At 40.9% G+C, this 27335-nt stretch overlaps 1 protein-coding gene across 35 annotated transcripts in view; it reads left to right on the top strand.

Moving 5' to 3' along the window:
• Positions 1-27335, top strand: part of ADGRL2 (adhesion G protein-coupled receptor L2) — a 173123-nt gene that overhangs the window by 84202 nt on the left and 61586 nt on the right. For all 35 annotated transcript variants that reach the window (XM_064663867.1, XM_064663869.1, XM_064663866.1 and 32 more), the window contains one exon: positions 19182-19395. In XM_064663867.1, the coding sequence (XP_064519937.1) occupies positions 19182-19395 (214 nt within the window). The remainder of the gene's footprint in view (positions 1-19181; positions 19396-27335) is intronic.

The following is a 27335-nucleotide window of genomic DNA, read 5'->3' on the forward strand; positions in this document are numbered from 1 at the left end:
TTTGCTTATGAGATGCTTTTCTTTCTGGAAGACTAACGTGTCTCGGTTCCTATCAAAAATAAATCGATTTCCTGTGGAAACCGGCATAAATCAGATTGTTTCTTCATGTTCTTGCAGTGTTTGTTGGAGTTGCTGGTAGCTATAGCTCGGTGTTGTCTCCTGATGAATTGCAGCAGCGGATGAACAAAACAATATTAATCTGTTTTTGTTAATCCTGTTTTGTAATTAAATACATCTTTCATATAAATCCTGTTAAGATTTGAATGAAAGGGGATTTATGGAAACATGACTTGCTTTTTATAAGATAGTTTTAGGATTATGAAATGAACACTGGGAAAAAGAAAAGTTTGACTTGCTCACAGAGTAAAAGATTTTCTCTTTGTTATTCTTGCTTTGCTGGTGCTATGAAAAAAAATAAGAGCATTCAAGCTGGGTTGCCTGTGGTTTAACTCTAATTCTATAGGCTGCACACTCTTTCTCCCCAAAATCCCCACAGCAAGTGACCTTGTCAAACAAAAGTGTGGAATAATGGGAGGCAGCCCAGGGACTGTGGCTCATTTACAAGCAGCTGTTTGCTACTGTCAGAACAAAGGCAAATCAAAGTTGCATTAACGGGGTATGACAGGCACAGTGAGCAGCTCCCCAACAATGTTCATCCTCTTGTGTTGTTCTGGTTATAATATTGGTTCGCCTGAAGGAGAAAATAGTCATAAGGTCAAGTCAGACATCTATGTTTTCAAAGCCTTCCAAAATTGCACACATTATTCAGCTGATCAACTATTGATGGTTTTTAACAAAATTAGCATAACAGCAAATAGATACATATTTATGTGCATGCTTGGCTTTTTTGTGAGAATTAGAGCCACTTAGGGAATTAACAATTGTATCTTCACAGGAAGATAAGTTTGCAGTCTTGTCTGGCCTCCTCCTCTTGTCTGATTCAGCCAATCCAAGAATTAAAGCAATTGTAGCTAATGTGGCTTTTGAACATCTGCGTGGCCTCCTGGCAGGTTTAGAGGATCACTCTCTCTCCTGAATAGCTTTTGTAGTTTACTGCTTGACTGGAACTTGTCTCTGTACCTTCCAAAATATCCCCAAATTGTGTAACTCTGTGGTAAAGAAATTATACAAATGATGTAGGACCTTCCTTGAATTTCCCTGTTTAAAGTGTGCCCTGAATCCCGAGGAACAGCGCGAGCGAGGTCTGTCTGACTCGGCCGAAGCCTGGTCGTGTGGAGTTACCCAACTCACTGAAGAGCACAGGAGATTTCTTGTGGCACGGTGGAATTGTTTTGGCAAAAAGGGGCCAGGATCCAGCATGTGAGTGAGCAGTTCTGCCCAGCCAGGGCTGAATGCAGTGCTCAGTGGGTGAGGTTTTAGCCCTGTGAACGATCCCTTTGCATAACCTGAACCTGTGCTGCCCAACCCCGTCTGCCACCCAAAATCATGGTGAATCAGTGGGACTTGCTAAGAGCGTGTCTGAGAAAGGCTGAAGGAAGGGAATTCGAACAGAAAGGACGGGAGGATTGCTGGATGTGAACTTTATAAGCAGGCCCACAATAGGCAGCACATTTCTCAGCCTTTATTGTGCCTCACGTAGGGCGATAAAGGCTGAAGGCAAAGTGGCTTTACCAGTCCCCAAAGTGCAGTATTCCCTGAGAAATACACACTTTAAAGTGCCTTGCTGCCATTATGAAATTTATAAATAAAAACAAGGGAAGTGGTAAGGCTTGCACATTTATTGGGCAAATGGATAGGACTGCTGTGTCATTAATTGCTGATCAAAAAGATCTATTTATTCCATAAAACAGCGAGAAACTGCCTTTTATATTTAGCAAGTATTTTGCTACTGGTGTAAATTCCTGAATTGCTTGATTGTTTTTTTGATGGGGAGAGAGAGACTAGGAAGAGGAATAAGAGAAAAATGCTTTTAAAGTAAAACATACTGCAGGTTTAAGGCAACTGAGGAGTACATTTTGGTAAGGGCGTTTGACATCTGCTATATTTCACAATTCAGATACTAAAAACTCTTTAAGAATTTAACAATTTGAAGTCAGTTACTTCATTTTCAGCCTAATTTGCAGTTTAGTTAGGCATGTTGAGAAGGTACAGATATGAATAATGTTGATAAAGGCCAATTCAGATACAGGCAGTGTATCTCCTCCTGACCTTTGGATTCAGCGTGCTTGAATTCTAAACATTCAGGGTAAAACTTTCAAAAGTGCAGTGGCTTGCATGCATACAAAGTTGTACTGACAACATCTTTTAAAGTGCTAACACGAATGTGAATTAAATTTAATTTATTCTCACAAACTTGCAGTTCTAGCTGTATGTGTTATAGTATCATGTACAGGTGCCAGCCAAGATTATGGCTCCATTGAGCTCTACTCATCCAAAAAGTTCTATATTTATCAGCCTGGAGAGCTTGTTGAGTTTCCTCTTTCACTGCCGTTATCAACTGTTTTGAAATATTCAAAACCTTAAGTGATACTGAAAACTTACCCAGTGTCCAAAAGCACATTGTGTATTTTGAAGTGAGAAGTAGAACTGTACTTGTAAAAGTGTGCTTGCATTTAGCTTAGCACTCAAAATAGAACAACACCATTTGCATAGGAAATTTGATAATGCTGTTTTATTTCTTGGGAAGGTTCAGATTTCTTGTACTGCTCTAGAGGTCACACAGTGTGCAGCAGTTTTATATCATGACCTTATAGTCAGTATATTTAACAGTAATTAAAGAAATAGAGGGTTTATTTTGTGGTGAATCAATCTGTTAAACTCACACGACAATATCCTAAATTCCTTTCAGTTAGTGGTCCTACTCTTGCTGGAAAAGGAGGACATTTTGTGCATTGCTTTGCTTGAATAGTGCTAAGAGACTAGCAGATGGTCACTTTCCAACTGGTTTCCCTTGAAAAAAAGAAATTAAAATATTATAGTGCCGGGGAGAGATGTTGTAATGTGTCCCTTTCAAATTAACAGGTCGTTTTTTCTACTATTTTATGATTGTAAAATAGCTCAATGTCACATAAAAGGTTAAAAGCTGGAGTAAATGGCATCATGGGAAATTTGAAATAAATAGGGTCTCATATGGTTTATGGCTCTATACTTGAACACACAAGGAATATATTTCTTTCCTTGCAAAGGCATTCTGAAAGAGCTTACCATGTTAATATGAATTGTGGTAACAGCAGATTCTATTTAAACTACTTATAATTCACAAGTTAAATTTTTTTTTTTTGTTTACTAAATTACTCCTTTCTAAGGCTACTTGTTCAAACTCTTGGCAAGCCTAAGAGAAGATGGGATATTTTCAGAAAAAAAAAAAAAAGGAAGCCAGAGATTCCAGTTCATTGAGTTATTCTGCTGGTGTCTCAGTGGTTACTTTTCATAAAGCACAGACCTTCAGAACTGATTTAAGTTTTAGACTCCAAACTGTCAGGTTTTTCATATTAGTGCCAAATTTGTTTTCTCGTGGTAAAACTGGCTCCACTGGGATATTCTGCAGTGTCCCAGTTCCAGCAGCCCCACGGAGCGAGGCTTGAACAAATTTAGCTCCTTTGTCTGTTCCACTTGCTGGGTTATTGCTATGCAGGGGAAGAAAGATGATGGGAAAGCCCTTCTCCCCAGCCACCAAGGTGAGATAACCCTGCTCTGTGTACTGGGGTGCCTCACCTGTGCTGTTCCACGACGAGGATCCAAGACCAAGAGGAAATGATTAAAACCGAACTTTAAAAATGGAAGCGTTCCTGATTTATAAGTCTGTAAAATTGTCATGACAATGAGAAATGCTTTGTCTTTCAAAATCATTAGCAGAGGTAACCTTTAAAATTATCAGTCCTGTGCAGCTAGGATGTTTTTTGTGTTGAATCTGATAACCAATACAACTTTCATTTTTGTTTTGAACTGAGGATTGTGAACTACATCTAGTCCCGTCAGGGTCCTGGAAGGAAAGCAGGGAAAGAAAGAAAAGAGCCACAGGAACATTGTTCTGCATCCAGAGCTTGTTCCTCAACATAAAGTCTGGGTAGTTTTCACAAAGGGAAATTCTGTGGTTTGCTGTTTTGGAGTTTCAGTCTTGTCCTGCTGTCCCAGAAAGAGGCCTGTGGATAAGCTGCCTATAAATGAGCATCACAGCCAGTTTGTTTCAGAGCGCCTTTAATTTTTTATTTCTGTTTTGCTTCCAGTCCTCTTTGCTTAATATAGTTGGTAATCTGTGAGGAAATACAGAACACATTGCCTCTATTTCTTAGCAGAGCAATATCAGTGGTAACAGCAGAAAGAGGCTATTCAGATAGGTGATGAAGCCTGAAGATGTAATTTCCCTAAAAGCAAGCTTAGGCCAATTAAAATTAATAACCATTTGTCATAACTACAGCAGGAGAGGGTTGTGGATATTTCTGCATGATACTGCACAGGGATGGATTAAAATTGCGTTTGAGCTCAGAACTGTAGGAAACTGCCCATCTACAGCTTAGTGGTACCACAGCCAGCCTAAAAAGCAGGCTCTGGGTGCCCTGCAGCACAGCTGCTGACCAGGCTGGAGCACAGAGGGGCTGAAGTTTGCAGCAGCACAGGAGGAGCATCCCCTTGGCTCCCATGGGCACGGCACAAACCGCCCCTGTCTCACTTCACACCAGTTGGTTTCACAGAAAGAGTCGATAACGCTGCAAAAACTCCCCACGTGACAGCAAAGTTTATTGAAGTCCAGAGTTTAGTGTGGTAGGGAATAAGAGGTCTGAGGGCTTTTGTTCAGAATTGCAGGAGTCGAAGGAAAAAGGTGAAGACAAAAGATGATGGATGGATACTGCTCAGAGGACATAAAATCCTAAAGAATTGACAAATCAAATTGACCGCCTGGAAAATCGTTCAGGGGAGAAATACCGGGTTGTTATGGCTTCCTACCAACAGAAGAGACTGAGGGGTTTTTTTCACAGTGGATTATGATGGAGCAGGTTCTGGGTAATATTGAACTCCTTCTCCAGCGTGTTGTGTCGCTGGGAAAGCCAGTGACACTGTTCTTTAAATCCTGAGGAATGTGAAAGTCTTGGATGACAAAAACAGATTGTCACAGAGATGTTTAGCCCTAAAGGTTCAAGATCACTGAAATTTAGCAAGAGACATAAAAATAAACTGGTTTCTGTCACTGTGCTCAGGAATCCAGACTAATTTTTCAAATAAGAATAAAATAGTGGTAAGAGTGTGCCATAGTAAATTATCTGTAAATCAGCTGAAGGCCTTTTTTCTTCTGATGGATGTACATGGGTATTCTGCAAATGAATGTGTTTATACACAAATGGCACAATCATTTGCTTTTGTGTTATCTTTTCTGATGCAGACCTTTTTTTTTTTTTTTTTTTTTTTTTGGTAAAGTGATTGAGTTTTAGAGGCATGTACAGTGATAGTAATGTGCATTATTGTAATTGGTTGTAATTAATCAATAATTGTACCTTTTTAACTGGGATGGCAACTACAGGTGCTTCTGTTTTTAAATTATTTAGGAATAATTCTTCCTATATGTGACTTAAGTTTTATAGCTGTAAGAAGTATTTGGATTAAAGATTATTTTGAGCATATAGGAAGAGGCCTGGATCCATTTCAGCCTGAATTATCTCATGATGCTCTTCTCCTGTGAGTTGCTTTGGAACAGAGATCAAAGTTGAATTTGCCCAAGCTCTCTTGGATACCAAACACCTGCATTGTACTTCCTTGGAAGAGGAATATGAAAGGGATTTGGGTTGGGTTTGGAGGAGGGTTTATTTTGCTTTGGTTGAGCCTGCTCTGGAACAAGCATTTGTTGCTTTTTATGCCTTGCATGTCTGCAGATCTGTTGAACAAAGGATTTTACCAATGTCCTCAGTTTATGTTAGAATAGTTAAATATTACAGCAGGAAAACTGTCTCACCATATGTTTTCTTGAGATGTTTGGTTTATCTCAAAACTGAAAAAAAAAAAAAGATGACAATTGCTAGAGTCAATAAAACTGAATAGCCTTCTCTGAGTAGCAGCTGAACAGACAGAAGAAAGTGCTGTTAGCGTGCTGTACCCCTTTGAGTAATGGGTAAAAATAAATCCGTAAATTACATTTACCCAAATGTGGTGTCGTGATAAAGTTTGGGAATAATGTAATGGCCCTCCAGAGTGTCCCATTGCAACTTGGATCCTGAGCTGAATTCTTTGCATTCTTTAAGTACTGAATGAAACAAAGATCACTGGAATATCATGCAGCAAAAAATTAAAATCACGAGGGTGCAACAGTCTTGTTACTCTTTACATGTATTGCTAACATTAAAAATATAAAAATATGTTAAAAAAGGTGGGTTTGATGGTTGCTGCTTGGATTAGATTAGGAAAGAAAAGAAGATCTGTCCATTGGTAAAGCAGCAAGTCAGTAGTTGCAGCAGTTTCAAACAAGAATCTTCTTTGAGAAATCTTTCCGGTAGTCTTTTTCTCTCTGTACTTCCTAAAGGGAGTTTTTATGGGTTTTTTCCTTCTCACAATTCTTCCCTGTGTCTCTGGGTTTTCTTTTGCTTAAAGCCAGCCGGGAACATGATGTACTTGCCTGTTGTTCCTCCTGTTTCCTTACTTTGAAGATACTTCCTCTAAAACCTGCTTCAGGATTTCTTGAAGGATGAGATAGAGACACCAATATAGCTTTTCTCCCTTTTTGGCCTTCCTGGTGTTGAAGCCCTGAGAATTGCTTATGCTCAGAGTTTGGTGTGTGTCCAGCGGCGATGTGTGATTACACCAGAAACAGAAGGAAAAAACAAGTTTGGATATGTTTATAGAAGGTAATTATCATGGCAGAGGAAAAAGACAATGATGCATTGAGCTCTCTGAATGACTTGGCGTGGAGTCAATTTTTAATCTGTTTTGTTGGGCACTTCCCTTTCCCTGCTCGTGTCTTTCATAAGCAGCTTACATGTCCACGAGTGAAAGGAATTCCTGCTCCCAGGAGGACGTGCTCAGGGGAGAGGGAGCACAGGGGATCTGGGAATACCTGGGACCTGCAGAGGTCACCAGGCTCAGGGTGTTAGCACCAGGAAATCAGGAATGCCTTTCCAGTGAGCAGAGCTGCTGTCAGTGACACTGCAGGGGCAGGGTGAGGCCAGCAATCCCATCCCAGGCAGTCCCATCCCAGGCAGTCCCATCCCAGGCAGTCCCATTCCAGGCAGTCCCATTCCAACAGGGAGCTGCTGGTGTGTGCTGGAGCTCCTGGTCGGTCCCAGTCTGCCAAGCCTGAGCTCCCTCCCTGAGAGGAACAGAAAAGCCACTTTCTCAGTCTCTGACCAGAATGCTTGATAAGGCTCCGTGTCAAAAAGGGCAAGATTGGGCTCACAGCAATTATGGCAGAGGCATACTGGTTTCCTTGACAACCAGATTGAGGATTCTTTGTGATTTATTATTTACCACTTCAAACTCTCATTCTCTGATTTAATTAGGGAGAGGGATTTCCATAAGTCCCCTCTCTGCCAAATTTGAATGCCCCCCCAATATTGCTGTGACCGGCTGCACCTATCCCACGTTGGTGTTTGGAATTTTAGGCAGGTTGCTCGGAACTGCAGTTCAGTGGATATTATGTCGGGTAGTGACTCGTTAATCTGCACTTACTAGCAGGGATAAACAGACCTCCTGGCCTTCTCCCCTCTCTCCCCAGGTTTTTCAGAGGCAAGGGACTGCAACAAGTGATACTTTTCAATTGTCCTTAGAGCCCTGGGAAAGATAAAGTGGGATCTGCAAGCGCCAGTTTCCCTTGCTTGGGCAATTCACATTATTTTCTCCTTGAAGGCTTTATTAGCAAAATACATCAGCCACTGTTGTGTAAACAAAGAGTGTATTTTGATATTTGGGCTTGTACTATTGCCAGTGGGATAGCTGTTTGAAACAGAAAACCTATCCTAAAACGTGGCTAAGTATGGGGAGTACAACTAGTCTGTTCTAACATCACTTGTATTTCAAATATGTATTTCCCTTGTTTATAAAGCATTGACTGAGTTGTGATCTACAGCACCTGGTCTAAATTTAGTAATTCGGAATAGAATTTTGAACACAACAGTATAATAGAGATTTTTGTTCAAATGTCACTGGCAAATTTGAATCATTATATATCAAGACTGAAATTGGGTCCTCCAAAGGGCATTTTTTCTTAAAGTACCTTCCTGGGTTGCATATTTTTTTATTTCGTATTCAGCATGAGGAGTCTGCTGCATTTAATAAAATAAAATGAAGGTCATAGAAGATCACTAGTTTTCCCATAATGTGTCTCAGTAGATGACTGGAAAAAAAGGTAGTGTTTGAAATGGGTTGAGGATCTCCCGTGCAGACTCTACAGAAAATTCGTGTCATTTTTTAATTACAGGGAGGATTTCTTAATTGTGTTTATTTCACTACATATAGTCTCTCAGCTGCGCCACCTCGGTTTTAATTTCAAAAGTGTATACACATTTTGTCATCTCCACCTCAGGGAGTTCCTGAAATGAGTCAAAAGGTGTTGCTCTTCCCATGGTGGGGCTGAACATGGAGCTCATTGAGTCAATAAAAAGACAGTGACCTAAACACTCCTGTGAGTCCTGGCTCCCTCGTGCCCCAGTGCCCCATCGGGCTGCTGAGGGAAGCTGGCTGCTGGAGACACTTCTTTAAAATGGAGTAGCCTAATGAAGCTCATTAATGCCTTTTTCATTAGAACAAGAATATTGAGTGTCCAGGTTAAATTCTAAAAAATCTGTCCTGCACTCATCGAGGTTAATGACAAAGCTCCCAACGATATTAGCGATGCAGGATGAGAACTTAATTGAGGTAATTAAGATTCTGCTTACCTAAAATTCCCTATTATTTTCAAGTAGATAAAATATTACAGAATTGCTGCTGTGAACAGTTGTATAATGTTGGATCTCAACACATCCTTCAGAGATGACAGCAATTCAGTGGGAGATAATACTGTTTCTGTATTTTGCATTTGAGTCATGCAGTACCCTTGTAAGCTCCTAGAGGCTTATGTATGTGAAAACCATTGTGGAAAATAGGGTTCTTTTTGGTTTTGGAGCTCAAACACTGCCTTTATTGTATATTTAAGGATAACGTGGACCATACCTTGCTGAATCAGAGCAAGGATCTGGAGTTCAAAGTCAGCAGTGGCAGAGATGGCCCTGCAGTAGTAGCTGGTATTGTATAAGTTGCAGAGAACAATTTCATTAAATGCAGTTTGCTTTGTGGTGCTGCAGACTCACACAGTCATTGTTTGGACCAAAAATAAATGCAGTTTGCTTACTGAGTAGAATAGATGGGATATCCAGCTTTAGTGCCTTCCAGGGAGTCCAAAGCCTGTGTTATAAATGATTGTGTCAGGATGCCTAATTTAAATAGTTACCCTAACACCTGCTCATTTCTGCCTTCTTTGGACACCCCTAACCTTCTCCTTCCCTCCTTGGCATCCCCAGCAGATTAACAACTCCCTCCTCAATTAGGCTCCATAATGGCTGCTTTGATCCTGCTCCCAGCTTGCTCTGGAAGTCTCCTTGCTTGGGAAGGCTGAGGCTGTGGGAGCACAGCGAGGGATGTGACAGGATGGGCAGGGGAGGGACCCGGGGGGACATGGGCAGCATCCCCTGGGACTGGCACATCCCACCCATCTGCCTGTGCCCCTGAAGGATGGATCAGCACAGCACGGGGCTCTCAGTGGCAAAGAGTTGTTTTAGTTGGTGTGGAAAAGAGTAGAGCAGTGAGATCTTCACTGCACAGCTGTCTCCTCCTGGAACACCTGCCTTGGATGTGTAGGGAAAGATTTCTTTAAGAGAAAGCTGTGACCTGGGACACTGAGGCACCATGCAAAAGACATTAATTACTGAGGAAATTGCCTTCCACACCTGTAGTAACAGTGCAGCACTTCTGTCTTGCTGGTTATTGACTTTATACTTGAGCACCTAACAGTGATTTTTTTTCCCCGTGGTTTGGTGCTTTTCTAGCCCTTTATTATGGGTTGTATTAAGATCAATGAACAGCTTTGGAAGCACAGTCTTTGAGCTGTTAGATGTGTGCTTCTAAATTGAAGTAATCAGCAAATGAAGTTTTCCTTTCTGTGTTGTGTTAGTGTCTATTCATCCCTTTTGTTACTTCCTAATGTAAATAGTATTAAATATGGAACTTTTATCACATAATTATGGAAAATTGTTTCCTTTCTCTCTTAGTACTCAGAGATTTCAGGGATCCTGATTTTTCATTTATTTCATTTGAGCATTCATTAGCTGGTTCTCAGAAGCTGAGAGCCTTCTTGCCATACACGTTGTGACAGCTGGTGAGGGAGACAGACAAATTCCAGGACTGAAGATCAGAATTCAAACACAGAAGCCCTGAATTTGAGTCCAGGTGGAATTTAACGATCCTGTCCCTTCATCTCCCTTGTCTTTCATTTTGCAATGATACACAGTTCCTTTATAGGTGATGAGCAGCAGTTTGACAGGGTAGAAAAGGTGCATGCTTCTCTTATTTACTCTGGAAATGGGACCTGTGTTGCCATTCTTACTCCCTGCTGCCCAGGGAGCATGTTAGAAGAACTGTGTATCTTCCTCAGTTATTTATGAAAGTGAAATAATTTTCCTTTCTTCATGCAATTTATTTTTCAGAGGATGCTCTCAAGTATCTGTGTAGGATTATTCCATGGTTCACAGAATGTGCCAGAACCTTAAGTATGTTGTAAAAACTATGTGTCGTGTCTCCCTCTCCTCTCTATAATAGTCTTTCAGAAATCCACAAATATTTCACAGAAGGTGAGGTCAGGAAGAAAACCTTTCACTCTGGCAGGTATTTTCCAAGATTGCTTGCTCCTCTTGTCTCATATCTCTTTATGGGAACAGTTAAAGTGATGGCACATTTACCTTGAAGTCCATTCATCACCTGGCTCTCCTTGTTTTCAGAAGGCATGACTGTGGATTTTGGTTCAGCAGTCTCAACTGCAGGATCTCGAGCCTTTATGTTTCCACTGGTTCTTCTTGCTGCTCCTGAGTCCTCTGCAACGTTTCAGAAGCTGAATGAGAATGCTGAATGAGAGGGGGTTGCTGTGCTATTTGCATACTCATAAGCACTCCTTAAGCAGCTTGCCCTCATTAAAATCAACCGCATCATTTTTCCACTGTAAATTATACTGTGACAATTGACTCCACCCATCATTTTATTGAAACAAAAGAGAGTATATGAACCCTTATATTGTTTCTTGATTCCATTTGTAATGAATATATAATTCTGTTTGTCAACAAGAAAGTGCCCCCTTTGCAATTTTACAGCTGTGGTCTCAAATATTGCCATATGATAGCAATTGTACAGTAATTAAATCTGTGGTAATTTTTTAGCACTAGGGCTCTATCTGGTATTTTAAACTCTGGCACTCGTATAATAGCATTTTCTTTAAAATGAGCCAGAATTATCGGGTATTTTAGTGAGATGAAATGTTTTCCTTCCTTACATAGGGTAGGCTATAGCCAGTTTAAGAAGGCAATGTACACAGGACACCAGGGGTCATTACTGGCACCCAGCATGTCACCTGCTGGCATGATTTGACTTCCACCAATGCACATATTCCCAGGGAAGTTATACAACTCTTCATGGCTTCTATCAACCTCTGAGGTGTCAAGGCTTTGGGATTCTTAGTGATGGGAATAAAAGCATATTTCTTTTGTCAGTTGGTCACTCTGGGTACTGCTGATGGAAGTTCCTCTTTCTTCCTCTTCCTCTGCCCCTCCTCAACACATGGTTTCCAATCCATGATTGAGATAACTGGAAATAAAAATTGTTGTCAAAATACATTTTTTGTAGAAAATAAAAGAATATTTATTTTTATTCTGCTCCCGGTATCCTGTGCTGAGGAAGTAATTCAATGGGAAATCCTGTTGACACAACATTTCTGACACATCAGCCTTTGTGTGTCTTACCTCCCTCTCTCGGAGGTTGTTTCTGATTCAGAAGCTTCTCCTTCCTGACAGGTGGTGTGCTCAGAGAGTTCACAGTGGGTAAACTGGAGATAACCTCCAGGAGGGGGGTTTGCAGAGACCAGGGGACTTACTTGCCTTGAGAAACGTTGAAGATGCAATGTATTTAATGGCGAGAAAGAAAAGGGTAGAGTGCTTTCTGTGGGCTGGCAGAGGATCAAGTGTGTGTGATGTGAAGGAAAAAAGGCAGGAGATTCTTGCAGCCTGAGAACAGACATCTGGCTGGCAAAGGAAAAGAAATATCATTGACAGATGAATGCTGTTTTAAACTGGGATAATTTTAGATCAAGAGGGCAAAGTCTTGCTCTCATGCATACAGCTCCCACTGAAAGGGATGAGAAAGGTGCATGCAGATGAGAATAAAATGTGGTTCTAAGTGAGAACTGAAGAACACGTATTTTTATATTAGATATTTAGACTTTCATGTTTAGATCACGTGATTTCCATCTGCCATATGTAGGCTCTGCTAAAACGCTGCCAGGAACCAGGCTCTGGTTTGGTGACTTTCATTAAAGGAATTACTGGTTTCTCTCCAGTTTCAGTGTGGCTGGATTCAAAGTGCAGAAGCCCATTTTCACAGTTTAGCATTAATTAGCACTCTAATGGCAGCCTCAGCAGGCAGGTGAAGGATTAAATGGGCATGAAGACCAAACTGTCTCTTTTCCCCTGGTGGGGATTCCTTCCAGATGGGGTTGGGACTGTGTGGGATGTGTGCATGGCTGCTGCCCGGGCTGCTCTGAGTGTTCTGGGTGATTGCAGGACTGTGTCTGCAGCTCTGTCCATGGAGCTCTCATCCCTCTCCTCTTTCCTCTCCTGCTATTAAGTGCACACACACACACACACACAAAAACACAGTCCAAAAAAACCCTTTAATTGTGCCACCTCAGAGACACATCCTTGCCCTTCTGAATGAGGGGTGAGAGCTGTTTGGGAGGATTCCCCTGAGCTCCTTGGCAGCCGTGCAGGGAGGGATGGGAAGGCTGAGTGCTGGGAGTGCTGCTGCTCACTTGAGGTTTTGCTGAATCATTCAGCGGGGCGCAGAAAGTAGGTAAGCCCTGACTCTTTTTTTTTTTTTTTGCTGAAGAGAGCCTCGTAGGGTTATTTTTGAGAATTGCATGGAGGCTGGAAAACGTAGAAGGAAAACTGTAATGAGTTTCAGTAAACCTGGAAGGCAGGACCCGTCCTGGTGTGAGTCAGAGGGTGTAGCTCTGGCTCCTCTCCTGAATTTCATTAAGCAGACATACGTACTTTATGTTTATGCATACTGAATATTAAGCATACAATTACAGAAAATTACTTGCAGATGTAATTCTGCTGCTCGCACTGAATCTTGAAAAACATTAAAGTTTGACAGAGATTTTTTAAATTTTAATTTTTTGAAAGACTAAATCGTGTTCAAATAAAATGTAAAAAATATTTCTAAAAAGCCTTCATTAGATACTTAAGATTTTTAAAAGCTTTTATTGATAGCAACTCGTATTTCTAGTCTGTAAGAGGTAGGATTCCAGATTTTAGTCAAGTAATTAAAATATGAAACATCTGAGAAACAGAATTCTAGTAAGCAGTGTTAAGAGTCACCCCTCACAGCTCATTTATTCAGTGAAGAAGTTGCTTTGCCTCCATGTAATTTAAATGGTCAAGTCTGTTCCTTTGGACTCTGTGCCTCTTTGTTAAAGTTCAGGTAATGAGACACTTCCATGTACCTTGTTTTGCATTAATCCCATTTTTATGAATGAGTTTGCAATAAAGGAGGAAGATGTCTCTCACTAGAAAATAGATTTCCCTCGCTAAATAATCCCTTTTCTCTCAGTGTCCCCTCCTTCCAGCATCTTAATTGCCAAGAATGGGTACATACATAAAATGGCAGAGAATATTTTTGCAGTGATTGCTTCCTGTGCAGTGTGACCCCGAGTGAACAGAGGGGTTTGTGTGCTGGGCTGGCTGTGGGGCTGCCCTGAAAGAGGAGCTGTGAACTCCAGACCTCTGGGCAGTGTCAGCAGCTCTGACTGTGCCAGTGTAATCTTTTAATAGACATGCTTGCCAGAGTGACTTCTTTCCTTCAAAGATAGGATGAGAAAGCACAGCTGTCATTTAAATTGCCTCTGTCCTTGTAGTAGTTGGTAGTGATCTGTTGACCAGGATTGGATAATTTAAAAGCTGTTTAACAAAATAACATACTTTTGTCTGTGTGAAATACATACAGTGCTGAGAGACGGGGAGAAAAGTCTCCTCCGACAGAGTTCATGGGATTCTTTAGAAACTGCAGGATGCTGAGGAGGCTTGTCTGTGGAATTGTAAAAGCTTTGCAGGGCCCCTGTTGAGCATTTGCATGATTTTCAGATGGCAGAGTGTGTTCAGCTGTCTCCCTGCACCCTCCCGTGTGTGCACGCATGCACTTCGCTGGGGAGGGAGGGAATTCTCAGCACAGTTTTCGTCGGGCTTTGCATTTGTTAAAAATATATTATTGAAATGCTGCCCGGGACGCATCACTTCATCTTGTGCAGAACTTAAATCATCACGTTGCATGATATGGTAAAATAAAAGAGATTGTGAAAGAGACAACTGTAAACATTCTGCTTGAAAAGATGTGCTCTTTTCAAAAGACCTTTCTGTTACAGCCAAATAACACAAGAAGCAATATTTCCTTGCTCACAGAGACATATATATATATATATTTATTTCTGCAGAGATTTGTTGTGGATTCTCAGTTCTTCAGGTATCTGCATTTTTGAAATAATGTTGTATTTCCATGTTGACTTTCTCTATGCTTAAAGTTTTAATCAAAGGTTCCTTGCTTCTGATGTTGAGTACTGATGTTAGCTTGTTTACATTCCACTGTTTTTCCTCGGTATGGGGTGAACATTCAAATGTGGTGTGCCTCTTTGCTTTTATCTACCAAACTTAGCTCGCTCTCTTATTATTGACAGCTCAGAAAGATGGTATGCAAGTGGGCAGGATGCTGTGAATTATTAACTTTTCTTTGCACTTTGACAAATTTAGGTTATCCTTGTAAAGACAAATAGTTTCTCTGGAGGAACCAAGGCAGTAGAATGGTAAATAAGGCATTGCAAACTCAAGTTAAAAATTTTTAGCCAAATGTGAATTTACCATATTTCTGAATCGTGATTCTGAGTTACAGTCCTTTCATAGAACTTGTATTTTTTATTTGATATACTAAAATATCAGAGGAAAGGTATTTGTTGGTGATGTTTCCTTTCATTTTGGTTTTCTGTGTACATTGATCAATAAAGCATTAAAGAATGTATATTACCACTAAAAATCCCCTCTACCTTTTTTCCTCGGAAACGCAATTTTGCAAAAGCAGTTTATTTTCTCCTCTCAGTAAAGAGCCTGCACTCAACTAATCTGTAGGCAGATATGGAGTGCAGGAAACATATGTTTGCCAGGAAGCTTTTCTATAATCAAAATGGTCAGCAGGACAGAAACAATGCTCTTTTTCTCATTAGATATTAATCTTCTTCCATTTTTGAAAAAACAAACAAAACAAAAAACAAAACCAGTCACATCCAACAGTGATTAATGTACACAAAGAGTGACTCAGAGACAGCATATGGTGCGTGTGGTAAGAGACTGGAGTCAGTGTTTAGGTTGTGCCCCAGGAAGGTGTTTGCAGCTGGGAGGCTGTTGTGTCTCGGGGTGGCAGCAGCAGGACCCCTGTCAGCCGGGGCACAGCTTGCCTTGAAACCTTCAGCAGGAAGAGGAGGAACGTTGATTTCGGCTGCCAAACAAAATAGGTTTGTTCCAGGTACAGTGAGGCAAGAGCAGGTTGAGTGCAGGTTGGTTGGAAAATGCAGTGCTGAGAACACTCACGGGAATTGCATTGGAGATCCAAAGTTACTGGTGACAGCATCCATTATTGACAGAGCCACACGCTTGAGCCTGAGAAACTCTGGAACGATGCTGAAGCCTTCACATGGAGGTTGCTCAGACTTCCATCCTGTGGCAGTGCATCTGTTTATCGGGAATTATCTCCTGCATGTAAATGAATTTCAGTCCTAAGTCATTGCACCTGTTGCCAAGAGGTATTTATTCCAATCACTTGCCTAAAGCGCGGGGAGTTATTGCTCGACGTTTTATAGCTCCAAAAGAAGCTGTCGTTTCAAAATCATTTGTTCAGAGAGGAGAAAATGGAGCAAAACAGTTCATTGTACCCTAAGCACTGCTATTTGGCAGTATTCACATTTGCACGGCACAAAGCTGCAATATTGATTTTTCGCTCACAGGGCCTCCCACAAGTTCTTTCTTCGATTGTCAGGATTGCAAGATGGATTGAATTACACTTTGCTTGTTGATACACTTATTTTTTCTTTGGTGATAGGAGAAAATTACAAATAAAGCTTCAGCATAAAGATCACAGCAGCTCTGCCAGTGGACTTTAAATTTATTTATTTTATTTAGTTAAAATTCTTTCTGCGCCATAGAGATTCCTTAGAGCAGCATTCCCACCTAGCATACACTGCGTTGTTTTGCTTTATTGCTTTCTGCTTTTGCAATGTAACACCTACATTGCAATCTCAGGTGTGTCCTCTGTTGCCTGTGAAGTGATCTAACCTTGCTCTAGTATTTTTTATGTTTGTTCTAATACAGAAGTTCTAATACAGAACTTCTCACGGATGCCTGCAGGGGGAAAAACTGCAGGATAAAACACATTCATAGTCCTTATAGTGGTTGCCATAGATGATGAAATAAGATTTGCAGGCAGCTGATTTCTTTGTAGCAAGCTGCAGAGGTCTCGTGTTTGAATTCAGAATATTCCTAGGCAGAAGTGGAGCCTGTGCTGCAGGATCCGTGAGGTCGGTGCCCGTCACAGGGAGCTCGGTGTGGCACGTGCTGCAGCTGTGCCCTGCCCACCCTGCCCCTGCCCTCCTGCCCTGGTCAGACACCCCTTTGGGTAGCTGTAGGAGCTGCTCCCCTCCTTGCTGATGGAAACCCAAGGAGTCTGGGAGCAGTGGGCTCCCCGGCCAGGCCGTGGTGGTGGCACGCGTGGTGAGTGCAGGAGATGTGGGCACCAGTGCTGCCAGCTGGAGGGGTGAGCTTATCTGGAGAGCACTAGAGCTGACAGGAGGGGGGATGCAGCAATGGCAGTGACTAGTGGCATTACATTGGGTCCCACCGTGGCTGTCACAGTGGTCACTGATCAGAGGAGCTGCTGTGTGCACATGTGCTGGGGCTCTGCTGTGCCCTCCCTGTGCCCACCTCACCCCCTCGCTGAGCCAGGAGCAGCCTCTGCCTTCCTTGTAATAATTTGCTGCATGGGAGGAACATGGAGGGTGTAAATGTGACGGATTCGTGTTTCAGCTCTTCCCAGCTTTCAGCTCGTGACACTTCAGCAAGCCTCTAATAATAGTGTGTGTTATTGCTCGTGGCATGTGTGGCTGAACTGGTGGCCAGGAGTGAGCTGGGGATGGCACTTGGTGCTTTCCCAGCTCCCCCATCAGCAAACCCTGAAACGTGCTGGCAGGGTAGCGGGGCTGCTTTCACATAGGAGATGATCCCACAGAACATTAGGTAAAGGCAGAGCTGGTCACTGTGCTCTTGCCTTTTGCTTCCCCCATGCCAGGGGAATCCACGGCCAGTGCAGGAGCTGCTCCTTCTGGAACTCCCCGGTTCTTCTGAAGTGGGGTCACACCAGCCCCTCGTCTCAGATCATACACAAGGGGTACAAAGGCTGGTGCTGGTGCCAGGGGAAGGCAGGGACATGCAGGTACTGGAGGGGTGGATGGGGGATTGACTCTATCTGGTGTGATAGTTATAAAAAACTTTATTTTTGCAGCCCTAACAGATAATCATCTTCATACGGTAGGAGTTTTAATCCACAGATCATTAATTCAGTAGAAAAAGTGACAGCCTCTGGTTCGTGTGAAAATTTCCTATCAAAGGGTTATCTCAAGTTGTCTTGTGGTTTTTTTAGATCTTATTTCCTTGCCTCTTCTAACACATCATACTTTTTAAGAAAAGTTTGTTTTCTTTGCCTTCAAAACACCGTAGATCTCCAACTTTCCGTATGTAGGAGCTGTTCCTCTGTGCTGTCACAACTGGTCTCCAACAGCCGGCACTGAAATATTAATGGCCTTGTGCTACTGTGTTACAAAGACATTTTTAAAAAATAGGAAATATCTATAATTCTAGTAAAAATTTAGGAAGGATTTACTATTTTAAAGAAATAGGATTTTGGCACTACCATGTTACCCAGCTTGTCTTCCAAAAGGCAGTAATGCACACAGATTTGTAAGAAACAGGAATACTCTGATAACAATCCATCAGTAACTGTGTACAAGAAACTGTAGTATACAGATAGTTTTTCTTCCGATGTAATATATTTTTTGCATAAAGAAATGTCTCTGAAAGACTAAACACATGGATGAATAGCTGAACCTTGTTTTGTTTCTAAAGTATTTTGTGCTGCTTCACTAGGGAAGTTACTTATTTTTAGAAATTCTCTTATGTAGAAAAAGCATTTTAAAAATGAGAATTCTGTGAAACACATGTATCATTTTTGGGAGGGGGAGATATTGTTCAAATCTGCAATTTGTGGTACTAGTCATTACTATATTTTTTCAAAATCTTATCTATATGTGGTTTGATTTATGTAAAAGACATAGTGAGGGGCACTGAAGTTCAACCAGGTAAAGTATCAGCATGTGTATTGAATCAAGTCATAAAATAGCTAAGCAAAAGTAACCAACTCTTCCTGGAGAGGGTGAGACACAAAGTAAAAAAGACTAATGAAGTTGGAAGTTGGAACTATGGCTTTAGTTTTTTTGTGATTGTTTTGTTTTCTTTTTTTAAAATCACTTCTGCAAATCCTGCCTGCTCTGCTGCCTTCAGACACAGCCTGTCTGACTGTGCCCAAGGAGTGGAGACAGGAGCAGAGAGAAAAGAGGTGGGCAGTGGAACGTGCAGTGTAGTCATGCAGACAGGCTCCACTGTCTGCCTGCACCAGGATTAGAAGCAGTGACAAGGAACTTCCTCCTTTCCCAGATTAAGGACCCAGCAGTGATGCAGGGATGTGACAGTTCCATGAAAGATGCTCCACTCGATGTGGTACCGGGTCAAACCGCGTAAGGGTGCCCTGCCTTCAGCACGCTGATGGAGTCAGTGCTGGTGTGACAGAAAAGGAGGAGTCCAGTGCCATTTATCCTTTGGGTTCAATCCCCTTTCCCCCTTTCTTCCCCTGCTTAGGTTTCAGCCGGGCAGCACTCCCGTTCGGTTTGGTGAGGAGGGAGCTCTCCTGCGAAGGTTACTCCATCGACCTGCGGTGCCCGGGCAGCGATGTCATCATGATAGAGAGCGCCAACTACGGGCGGACAGACGACAAGATCTGTGATGCTGACCCCTTCCAGATGGAGAACACAGAGTGCTTCCTGCCAGACGCCTACAAGATTATGACACAAAGGTAAAAATACACAGAACATGTTGAGGACCAGAGAGGAGAAATGCCTGAATTAACAGAGAGACTTATGTACTGTATAACTGCTGTATCCTGAAGGAGGTGTTGAGTTGCAGTTGCCACTTTGCTATTCAGGTAGTATTATTTCTAGCTAATAATATTAAAAGGAAATATATACTGCCAGTTGCAATAAGAAGGGTTGGGTTTTTTTTTCCCCTCATTTTGTGAGCAAAGGTTAAAAGGCAGGAAGATAACTGCAAAGAGAATAAAACAGTTCACTTATTTGGAGATTCCCTATCTCCTTGTCTTTCAGGTGGTCAGACAACCCTCAGAATGGTACCAAATGGCTGCTGCATTTTTCAGTGAATGAAGTAAATCATTGCTGTAGTTCCCACCCAAAAAATGCAACCAGTGGAAAACGTCAGAATGATTGCCTGGCAGGATGATTATATGTCATTGTACACATGTGTATAAGCATACATGTGCACATAAGCACAAGTTACATTCTCTCAGTGACAGCAGTTGTCATTCAAAGACAGGAGAACCAACAGAACCAATTTAGGTAGGGAAAGACTTCTCAGATCATCGAATCCAACCATTAGCCTAGTACTGCCAAGTCCACCTCTAAACCATGTCCCCAGGTGCCAGTAAAAGTATTTTTAGTACAAAAGGTGCATCAGAGCTCAGACTCACAGACAGTCCTGTGCTAAAGGCCATGTGCAGGCAGCAGTCACCTCGTGCTGACAGTTGTGGAGATGTCAGCACAAATCAGTCCCTGGCACTGCTGCTGCCTTAAACTGCAAGTTCAACCTTGGTGGGAAGTTCTCCTCCCAGTGCATTTTTTCCTAGGGTGAGGAATCTGAACGAAAAGGAGATGGGAATAACCTGGGAGCTTTCTGTGCATGTACACAGATGTGCCAAGGGAAGTATGCAGGTTGTCCTGTGTGCTGTGCTGCATTGCCTCTGCTCTGTTTGGACCTCAGAACACTCACTAACACAGAGTCACCTCTTCACATAATCTTCCATTTCGATTCACCAATTCACTCAAGTTGTCGTGAGTGAGACTCTTACAATTTTTTATTATTTTTATGTGAATATGTGGATGTTTTCTACTTCTGTAGTCAGATATTTCAGACTTCAATTTCAAATGCTGGAGGTAAATTAAGGATATCAGGCCTTTTATTCTTCTTCAGTGTTGAACCTGTGGCTTGTTCTGTGATCAGTAGGGAAAGGCTCCATTGCTACACTAGTAAAAAGGTAATATAACTTCTTTAAATCATGTTTGAATTATCTTCTTGTGGTTCTACTTCGTAGTTGTTAATTAGATCAAGCCAGATTTCCATTGAGACTGCAGCAGCAGTGTCATCATCCTCTAATCTGTCAACTCCCTTTGAAACCACCTTCAATTGCTTTTGTAAATGTAGTGCCTCTCTGTAGACTTCCTTGTTGTGTAAAATGCATGTTGTGTTTTGATCAAAGTCTTCCTGATGTTCACTGCAAATATACAGATTAAGGTAGTCAGAGACAAATACAGAGGCACAATCTTGCTTGAAGTGACATCAGACTGTTACTGGAAAGCTGAAATTTCAATCCTCCCCTTTCAGTTAATCAACTTTAAGGTTATGATAGCAGAGAGTATTTTTGAACATCCCCCATCTTCTACTCTTATGCTTTATCCAACATTAAAAGGAAGCTGTGATCACATGTAGGACATTGGTTCAGATTATCTATGCTCAGAGAGTTTTTCATTTTGTTCTCTTTTTTTTTTGTCTGAGCAAATGGCAAAGATCATTTGACACTTTGCTTTCTATTTTTGTCTGGCATTTTTAGCAATTTGCAAGTTTGCTTTCATAGTTTTCTTTCTCAGAACCTGTCATTAAGTAGAAAAGCTGTTTCTTGTCTTGCTTAATCTTTTCCAGAATTGCTCAATTTGTGCTGTATTGCAAGCATAGGAGAATGTTGCAAATTTCTTATGAAATATTAGAAGTTCTTGTATCTCATTTATTTATAACTACATTGGTGATCATAATTTTTTGTTGTCTAAGCAAACTGTTGTTTGGTGCTCAGCACATGTCCTTGATCTGATGTATAAAAGTAACACATCAGCTGTATTTTGATGGCAGCAATTGCATAGAAAAATCTCACCTGAAGGACTAGCAGATTCATTGATTTTCCTTTTTTTTTTAACTGATAGAAAAAAAAAAACCATATTTGGTGACGGAAAGCTTTTCTTCCCTACCGTTATAAATAAGCAGCAATAGTTTCTCTGTTGCTACTTAATCTTACAGTGTTTACTTTTAAGGACTAATGACATGTTTTTGTCAAGTCAGCCGTGTCACCACTGCATTTGACCACTCAATTCAGTTTAGACGTGCAGTTAAATGTAGTTCCACAGCAATTATTAAATACTCATCATTCACTTGCAACATCACTCCACAGCTTTTGCACAGCAACTCCATTTACTGCAATTACAAGGTGAAAACAGTGGCTTAATGAGATCAGTACTGTGAAATCTGAAGATTGAAAAATAAGATGAGGTTTCCAGTTTAACACAAAGCCATGTAATCACGTGCCCTGCTCCCCTTCCAGAGAATTTGAGATACTGGCACACACTTTGCCAGTGCCCACTGATGCATCAGCTCCTCTTTCTCAGGGTGAGCTGCTACTTAATCTTTTCTCCTTCACCCTTTTCTTTCCTTTCAGGAGTTCTCAAAAGATTTTTAACTTAAAGCTTTCCTGGGAAGCCTGACTGGAACACTAATGACTTCACTGCTTTTCTTTTACTTTTGTAAAGTAGTTATTAAATTTTCGGTCCCTGATTGAAATTACATCCCAATTATTCCAGAATAAAGTCTTCCAGATGTATTTAGGTTCTATGTAAACTTCAGACTGGCATGGTTAAAATTAAAGCTTTGAAGAAAGAGACTAGACTTTCAGAAAATCCTTCTCCTCTTTCACACTTCTCTGATAATTAACCCCAGTGTTTGCATACCGTCAGGTTTGAGAGATCCTACCACGTGCTGAAGTTCAGTATAGAAATAAGCTTATTTCTAGAATATTTGGTGAGCAAGTAGCATAAGTGAGTGGCAGAGGACCCACGTTTCAGGCACTTAGATCTTAAAATAATCAGACTCCTCGGTGCTCCACTGTCCTTTAGCAGGGACAAATCTGTTTCCTTTTCATTTAAAACAAAATTAAATGAACAGGGAAGCAGAAGATGCAAAGCAGCCTGAGGAAATTGCTCTGGTTGCTTGCTCATAAAGTGCATTTGTGTGGCTGCAGCAGAAACTGTCACGGAACTTTGGAGTCGATCAGGGTAACTAGTCCTGCTCTTTGTGGGCATGGCAGGGATTTGGCAGTGAACAGGATAAAATTGCCCTGTGCCCTGGCCTTGGATCCTGTCCGTGGCAGGCACAGTGCAGGTGGGTCGTGGGAGTTGTGTGCAGAAATCCTGCGTGGTCATCGGGAGTTTCTGCCTCCAGTGCCAACTGCAAAGGACAACAGGTTTTTGTTAGGATAGGCACTGAAGGGTTACGTAGATACCACAAAGTGTCAGCCTTTCTGTTTTATTAGCCTGAAATAATGACAGATATTTAAAAGTGCTTGTAAGTACATAATTAAAATTCATTTCAAATCGAAGGCCTATAGTGTATGTCGTTTTATAGTGGAATGATAAGATGCTAAGATGGATTTTTGCATGCTGCCACCTTTCTTTTTGAATTTAACATAGTGGTTGTTTAGTAGGAATCATTTTTCCTAGTCCTAAATTTTTGGTTTGGCAAAAGTTCATGTTTATTTATTATTGTTATTTGTTGTCACGATTGGACATGATAACTATCTTTATGGTTCCAGGACAGTGCAATTACATCTTATTTTTTTTTGCCTGCAAATTTTAAATCTTGATAAATACCATATTTAAAAAATGTCAGGTCTCTTCTAATCTGTACACTTTATTTTTTGAGCAGCTTCTAGTTATAGCTATTGTTGGAACTAGTAGAAAATTAATGTTTCGTATTTAAAGAAAATACAGCCTATTCACTCTTAATCTATGAAATCATTTACCTAGATGAAAAATTCAAGCATTTACTCTTGACAGTCAAATTAATGTTAACTTCATAAAGAAAACATTGTTCCCCTCCTAACAGAGGCTAAAATACCTTGAATTTTTAATTTTTTTAAAATGCTCTGATACCAAGAGTATAGTTGTAAACATTAAAAAGAAGAAAATGCAGAATGTTTAAACTTCCTTTACAAGCCATGTGAACATCCACATTAGAAAAAAGTAATCTCACAGTTGGTATATTGAGTTTATTTTTGAGCTGCAACAGAAAGGCAGTTGCATCAGTTCTGCACTGAAATGGCCTTTAAATTCTATTTTCATCTATTTATACTATAATTGCAGCTTTATGTGAACTTTACATTTTTACTAAACGTAATAAATCACTATCATTTTGCTTTTTAAATATGCACCAACAAACGTTAAATATAAAAATGCGTCAGGTATAATAGATGAAATTAGGGAACTGTAATTTTTTAAAATACCCTTCCCTTTTAGACCATTGTTGCAGAAAAGGATTAAAAGAGGAATAAATCCTCTTCAGCAGTGTTTGCTTTTCCTGTGGCATGTCCCCTGTCCTATCTATAGCCCAGGCCACACGTGTACCTTCAGTTCCCCTGTCTGTGGTGACCCCAGAATGTCAGGGTGTGCCTCCTGCCCCACGGGGTGATCAGGGGAAGCTGGAGGAAGCAGCATCATATCCATTCCTTCTCCTAGGACTGATTTTTTTCTTAATCCATCCCGTGGGAGGTTGGGAGAAGGGAGGCGTTCATTCTTTTCCACCTAGTCATATATCCAAGAAATACATAATTTTGAAAAGTCCTGTATGTAAATGAGTCAGACATTTTTGGAAGAAAACAAATTGAGTTCCATTCTGAAGAAGACCCATCTTTTGGACCCTCTTTCCTGTTCCTGCTTGTCGGGTCCTCAGAGAAGTTCTATCACACTGTAGTAGTGTCCTTCCAAGTAAAAACTGTTCCATAATGTCAGTGAATAAAGAAAATCTTCCACAGACTCCAGGCTTGGGTGGACAGTGGGTAAGATGCCCTGTGATGATTCTCACTCATGGGAGCAAAAAGGTGTGCCCACAAGCAGGCTTGGCACAGAGTGCTTTGCTGGTCAAAGGCAAAACCTGCTGTGGGGTCACCTGAATTCCAACCTTTGCAAGACTTCCATAAAAAGCATTTCAGTACCTCCTTCAAAACAGTTCCCTCAGCCAGGGCTCAGGGTTGATTCCGTGTTTCAGGTTTGCATTTCGTGGTGTGACCTACAACCTTTCCAGGGGTGGGTTTTCCCTGCTGCCACTCAAACTGCCTGTGACTGAGGGGATGGCACACTGCACTGCGGGGGCTGCCAGGCTTAGGCACGGGCTCTGCTGACCCCTGCTGCCATCCTTGCTTTTTCCTTCCCTTCTCCTCCTGCAGCCGAAGGTTGCCTCTCTTTGCTAGTGTGGTGAAAAGCGTCTCCCAGTAAAAGGGGCACCTTGTCTTTTTCTGCTTTCTGGTGATGAAGAGCTTGCCTGTCTGTTCTTTTTGTGTCAGGGAGATGCCAGTGCTGATGCCAGGGTAGCCCAGGCTGTAGTGGATGGGTACACTGTGGCAGTGATGCTGATCTCACATGGTTACCAGCTCCTTCCTTTGCTTTGGTGTGCCAGTGCTTTCTGTTCCAGCTGCCTGACAACTGCTTCACAAAACATTTACCAAACAAGATTATCAACATTAGATAGCTTTTTGTAAGCACCCTTTTAAATGAAGACATCTAATCTGGAACAGACATAGGTTTTAGTACAGCAGCCAGCCCTGTGAGTATTTAGATGCAGCAGAAGCTTAAAATGCTCTTTATTTTGAAACTGAGGTTTTCACAATACCGAGCCATGGCCAGATTGATTTCTGTTTTGTTTTGTTTTCTGTGTGTTAGTCACAAGACTTTGTTATGACTCAAATATAAAGAAAAAAGCAGAAATACTTGTAGCCTGTTTTCATGAACAAGGCATAATCACAGGGCCTGGAATTTTCGTGGAGCATACTGCTGAAAACAGGAATACCCGTGACTGAGAAGAACCTTATCAGGCATTGTACATTTTCACTATCATTAATTCTTAATAGGAAAGTAGTAGGTCTAGTCTTACTCATTAAAAATAGGGGGTTTTATTAATGGGGTTGTTCTATCATGGCATTACTTAGTAAATTAAATACAAATCCTCATATTATGAGGTTCTGAGCAGTCAGGTGAGGGGAAATAGCTGTCAGTGGTACTTGATCATCTTTTTGCAGCATGTTCTATTTTAATTTTCTGCAGAAGAAATTACATTGCACACGTGCAAGCACATAACACACAGGCCTGTGGATGTAGTCATGACATTGGACAAGCTACAAAGGAAACAACAAAAGGATCATTCATACCAACTAATGACATTTAAAATTTAGATTTAGTTTACTTCAAGAAAGATGGGATTCATTATTTTACTAGGGTGTAGCTTGATATTCTATATAGTGTTTTCATATCTTGTATTCAAGCTGTTCTCTTCCTTTATTTTAGCAAAACCACCATCAAATTCTTTTTAAGTCAGCACATATCTTATCTGGAGGATCATATATACATACTCATCAGCCTTGCCTTGCTATTCATGGGTGAAAATAAATGTGACTATACATATGTATACATAAAATTTTAAATATTATGTGCTGTTGCTTGTATATTTGAGCATCATATAAAATACATCAGCCTGTGATTTTCACGTGGGCTTTTTGTGCTTGCTGAAATGGGCTCTGCCAGGTGTGCACACTGTTTAGCCCACAGTTAATCACGTGCTCTGTGTTTTGGGTCTGTAATTACCTATCTTGGTAGTTTGCTAACGTTTGGTAACTTGACTGAGACGACATTGCTGAACCTTCAGCACCTTTCAGTTGAATGTTGTGTCCTCTTGGATGAGCTCCTGTGGATTTTACATAGTTTTCATATTTCTAGTCTAGGCAATATAAGTTCCTGGTTCAGTTGCACTCAGAACTCTATTGTTGAAAAATTATGATTTACTTATATGTTGCCGTGCCAAATTTAGTTCATATAGAATAATAATGTAATAGTTGAAGCCTGCTAATTCCTCCAACCCCCGTATATCCTCTATAATACTTAGCCAAAACAGCTCCATTATCTGATAAGTTGATTTAGGACTTTATACATGTGTTCATATAGCCATTTATCTCAGGCCTTGCTGAGGAGACCTTTATTAAGCTGTGATGACTGCTGAATATGAAATGTAACCAAGATTATTTTTTTATTCAAATATAATTTAAATATTCATCAAAGAGGAGTTATGCTTGAAACTGACAGAGACTATTAACATCAAAAAATATAATTAACTGCACTGGGTATCATGAAGCAGAGTTAGCCAAATAGCCGAGAGGTCTAATTGCTCTGGAGTCTGAGCAGCAATAGTTTTATTTTATACTGTTGCTGTGGAATTAATAGTGATGTGGTTTCCTGTGCGAGGCAATTAAAAGCTGCCTGTTAAGGTTCATTGCACTATAGGAAATCTGTTGAATATCACTTAGTAAACAGAACTGACGTGGAAAAGGTACGTGAAGATGGGCAGAGCAGGGTGTAGATCGTAAATTAGGAGAGATTAATACGAATTTAATATATGTGAGTAAATTATGGGTCCTTTTTAGCGTTAAAAGTCAGCAGTAGCCATGAAAGTGTAAAGTTTTCATTAGTAACACAAATGAAATGGAATTTAAAGATTATTACAGTGAAGATGTTTAATTCAGAGGAAAGGAGTAGAAGAGTAACGTGGGTTTAAAAATGAAAAAGTAGCTACAGAGTAGTATAGAAATGAGCAGATCTCATATTCTGTAATTTTCCTTCTGCCACGGAATAATCTCCTACTTAA

Source organism: Pseudopipra pipra, chromosome 9 (genome assembly GCF_036250125.1).
Source record: "Pseudopipra pipra isolate bDixPip1 chromosome 9, bDixPip1.hap1, whole genome shotgun sequence".
Taxonomy (NCBI): Eukaryota; Metazoa; Chordata; class Aves; order Passeriformes; family Pipridae; genus Pseudopipra; species Pseudopipra pipra.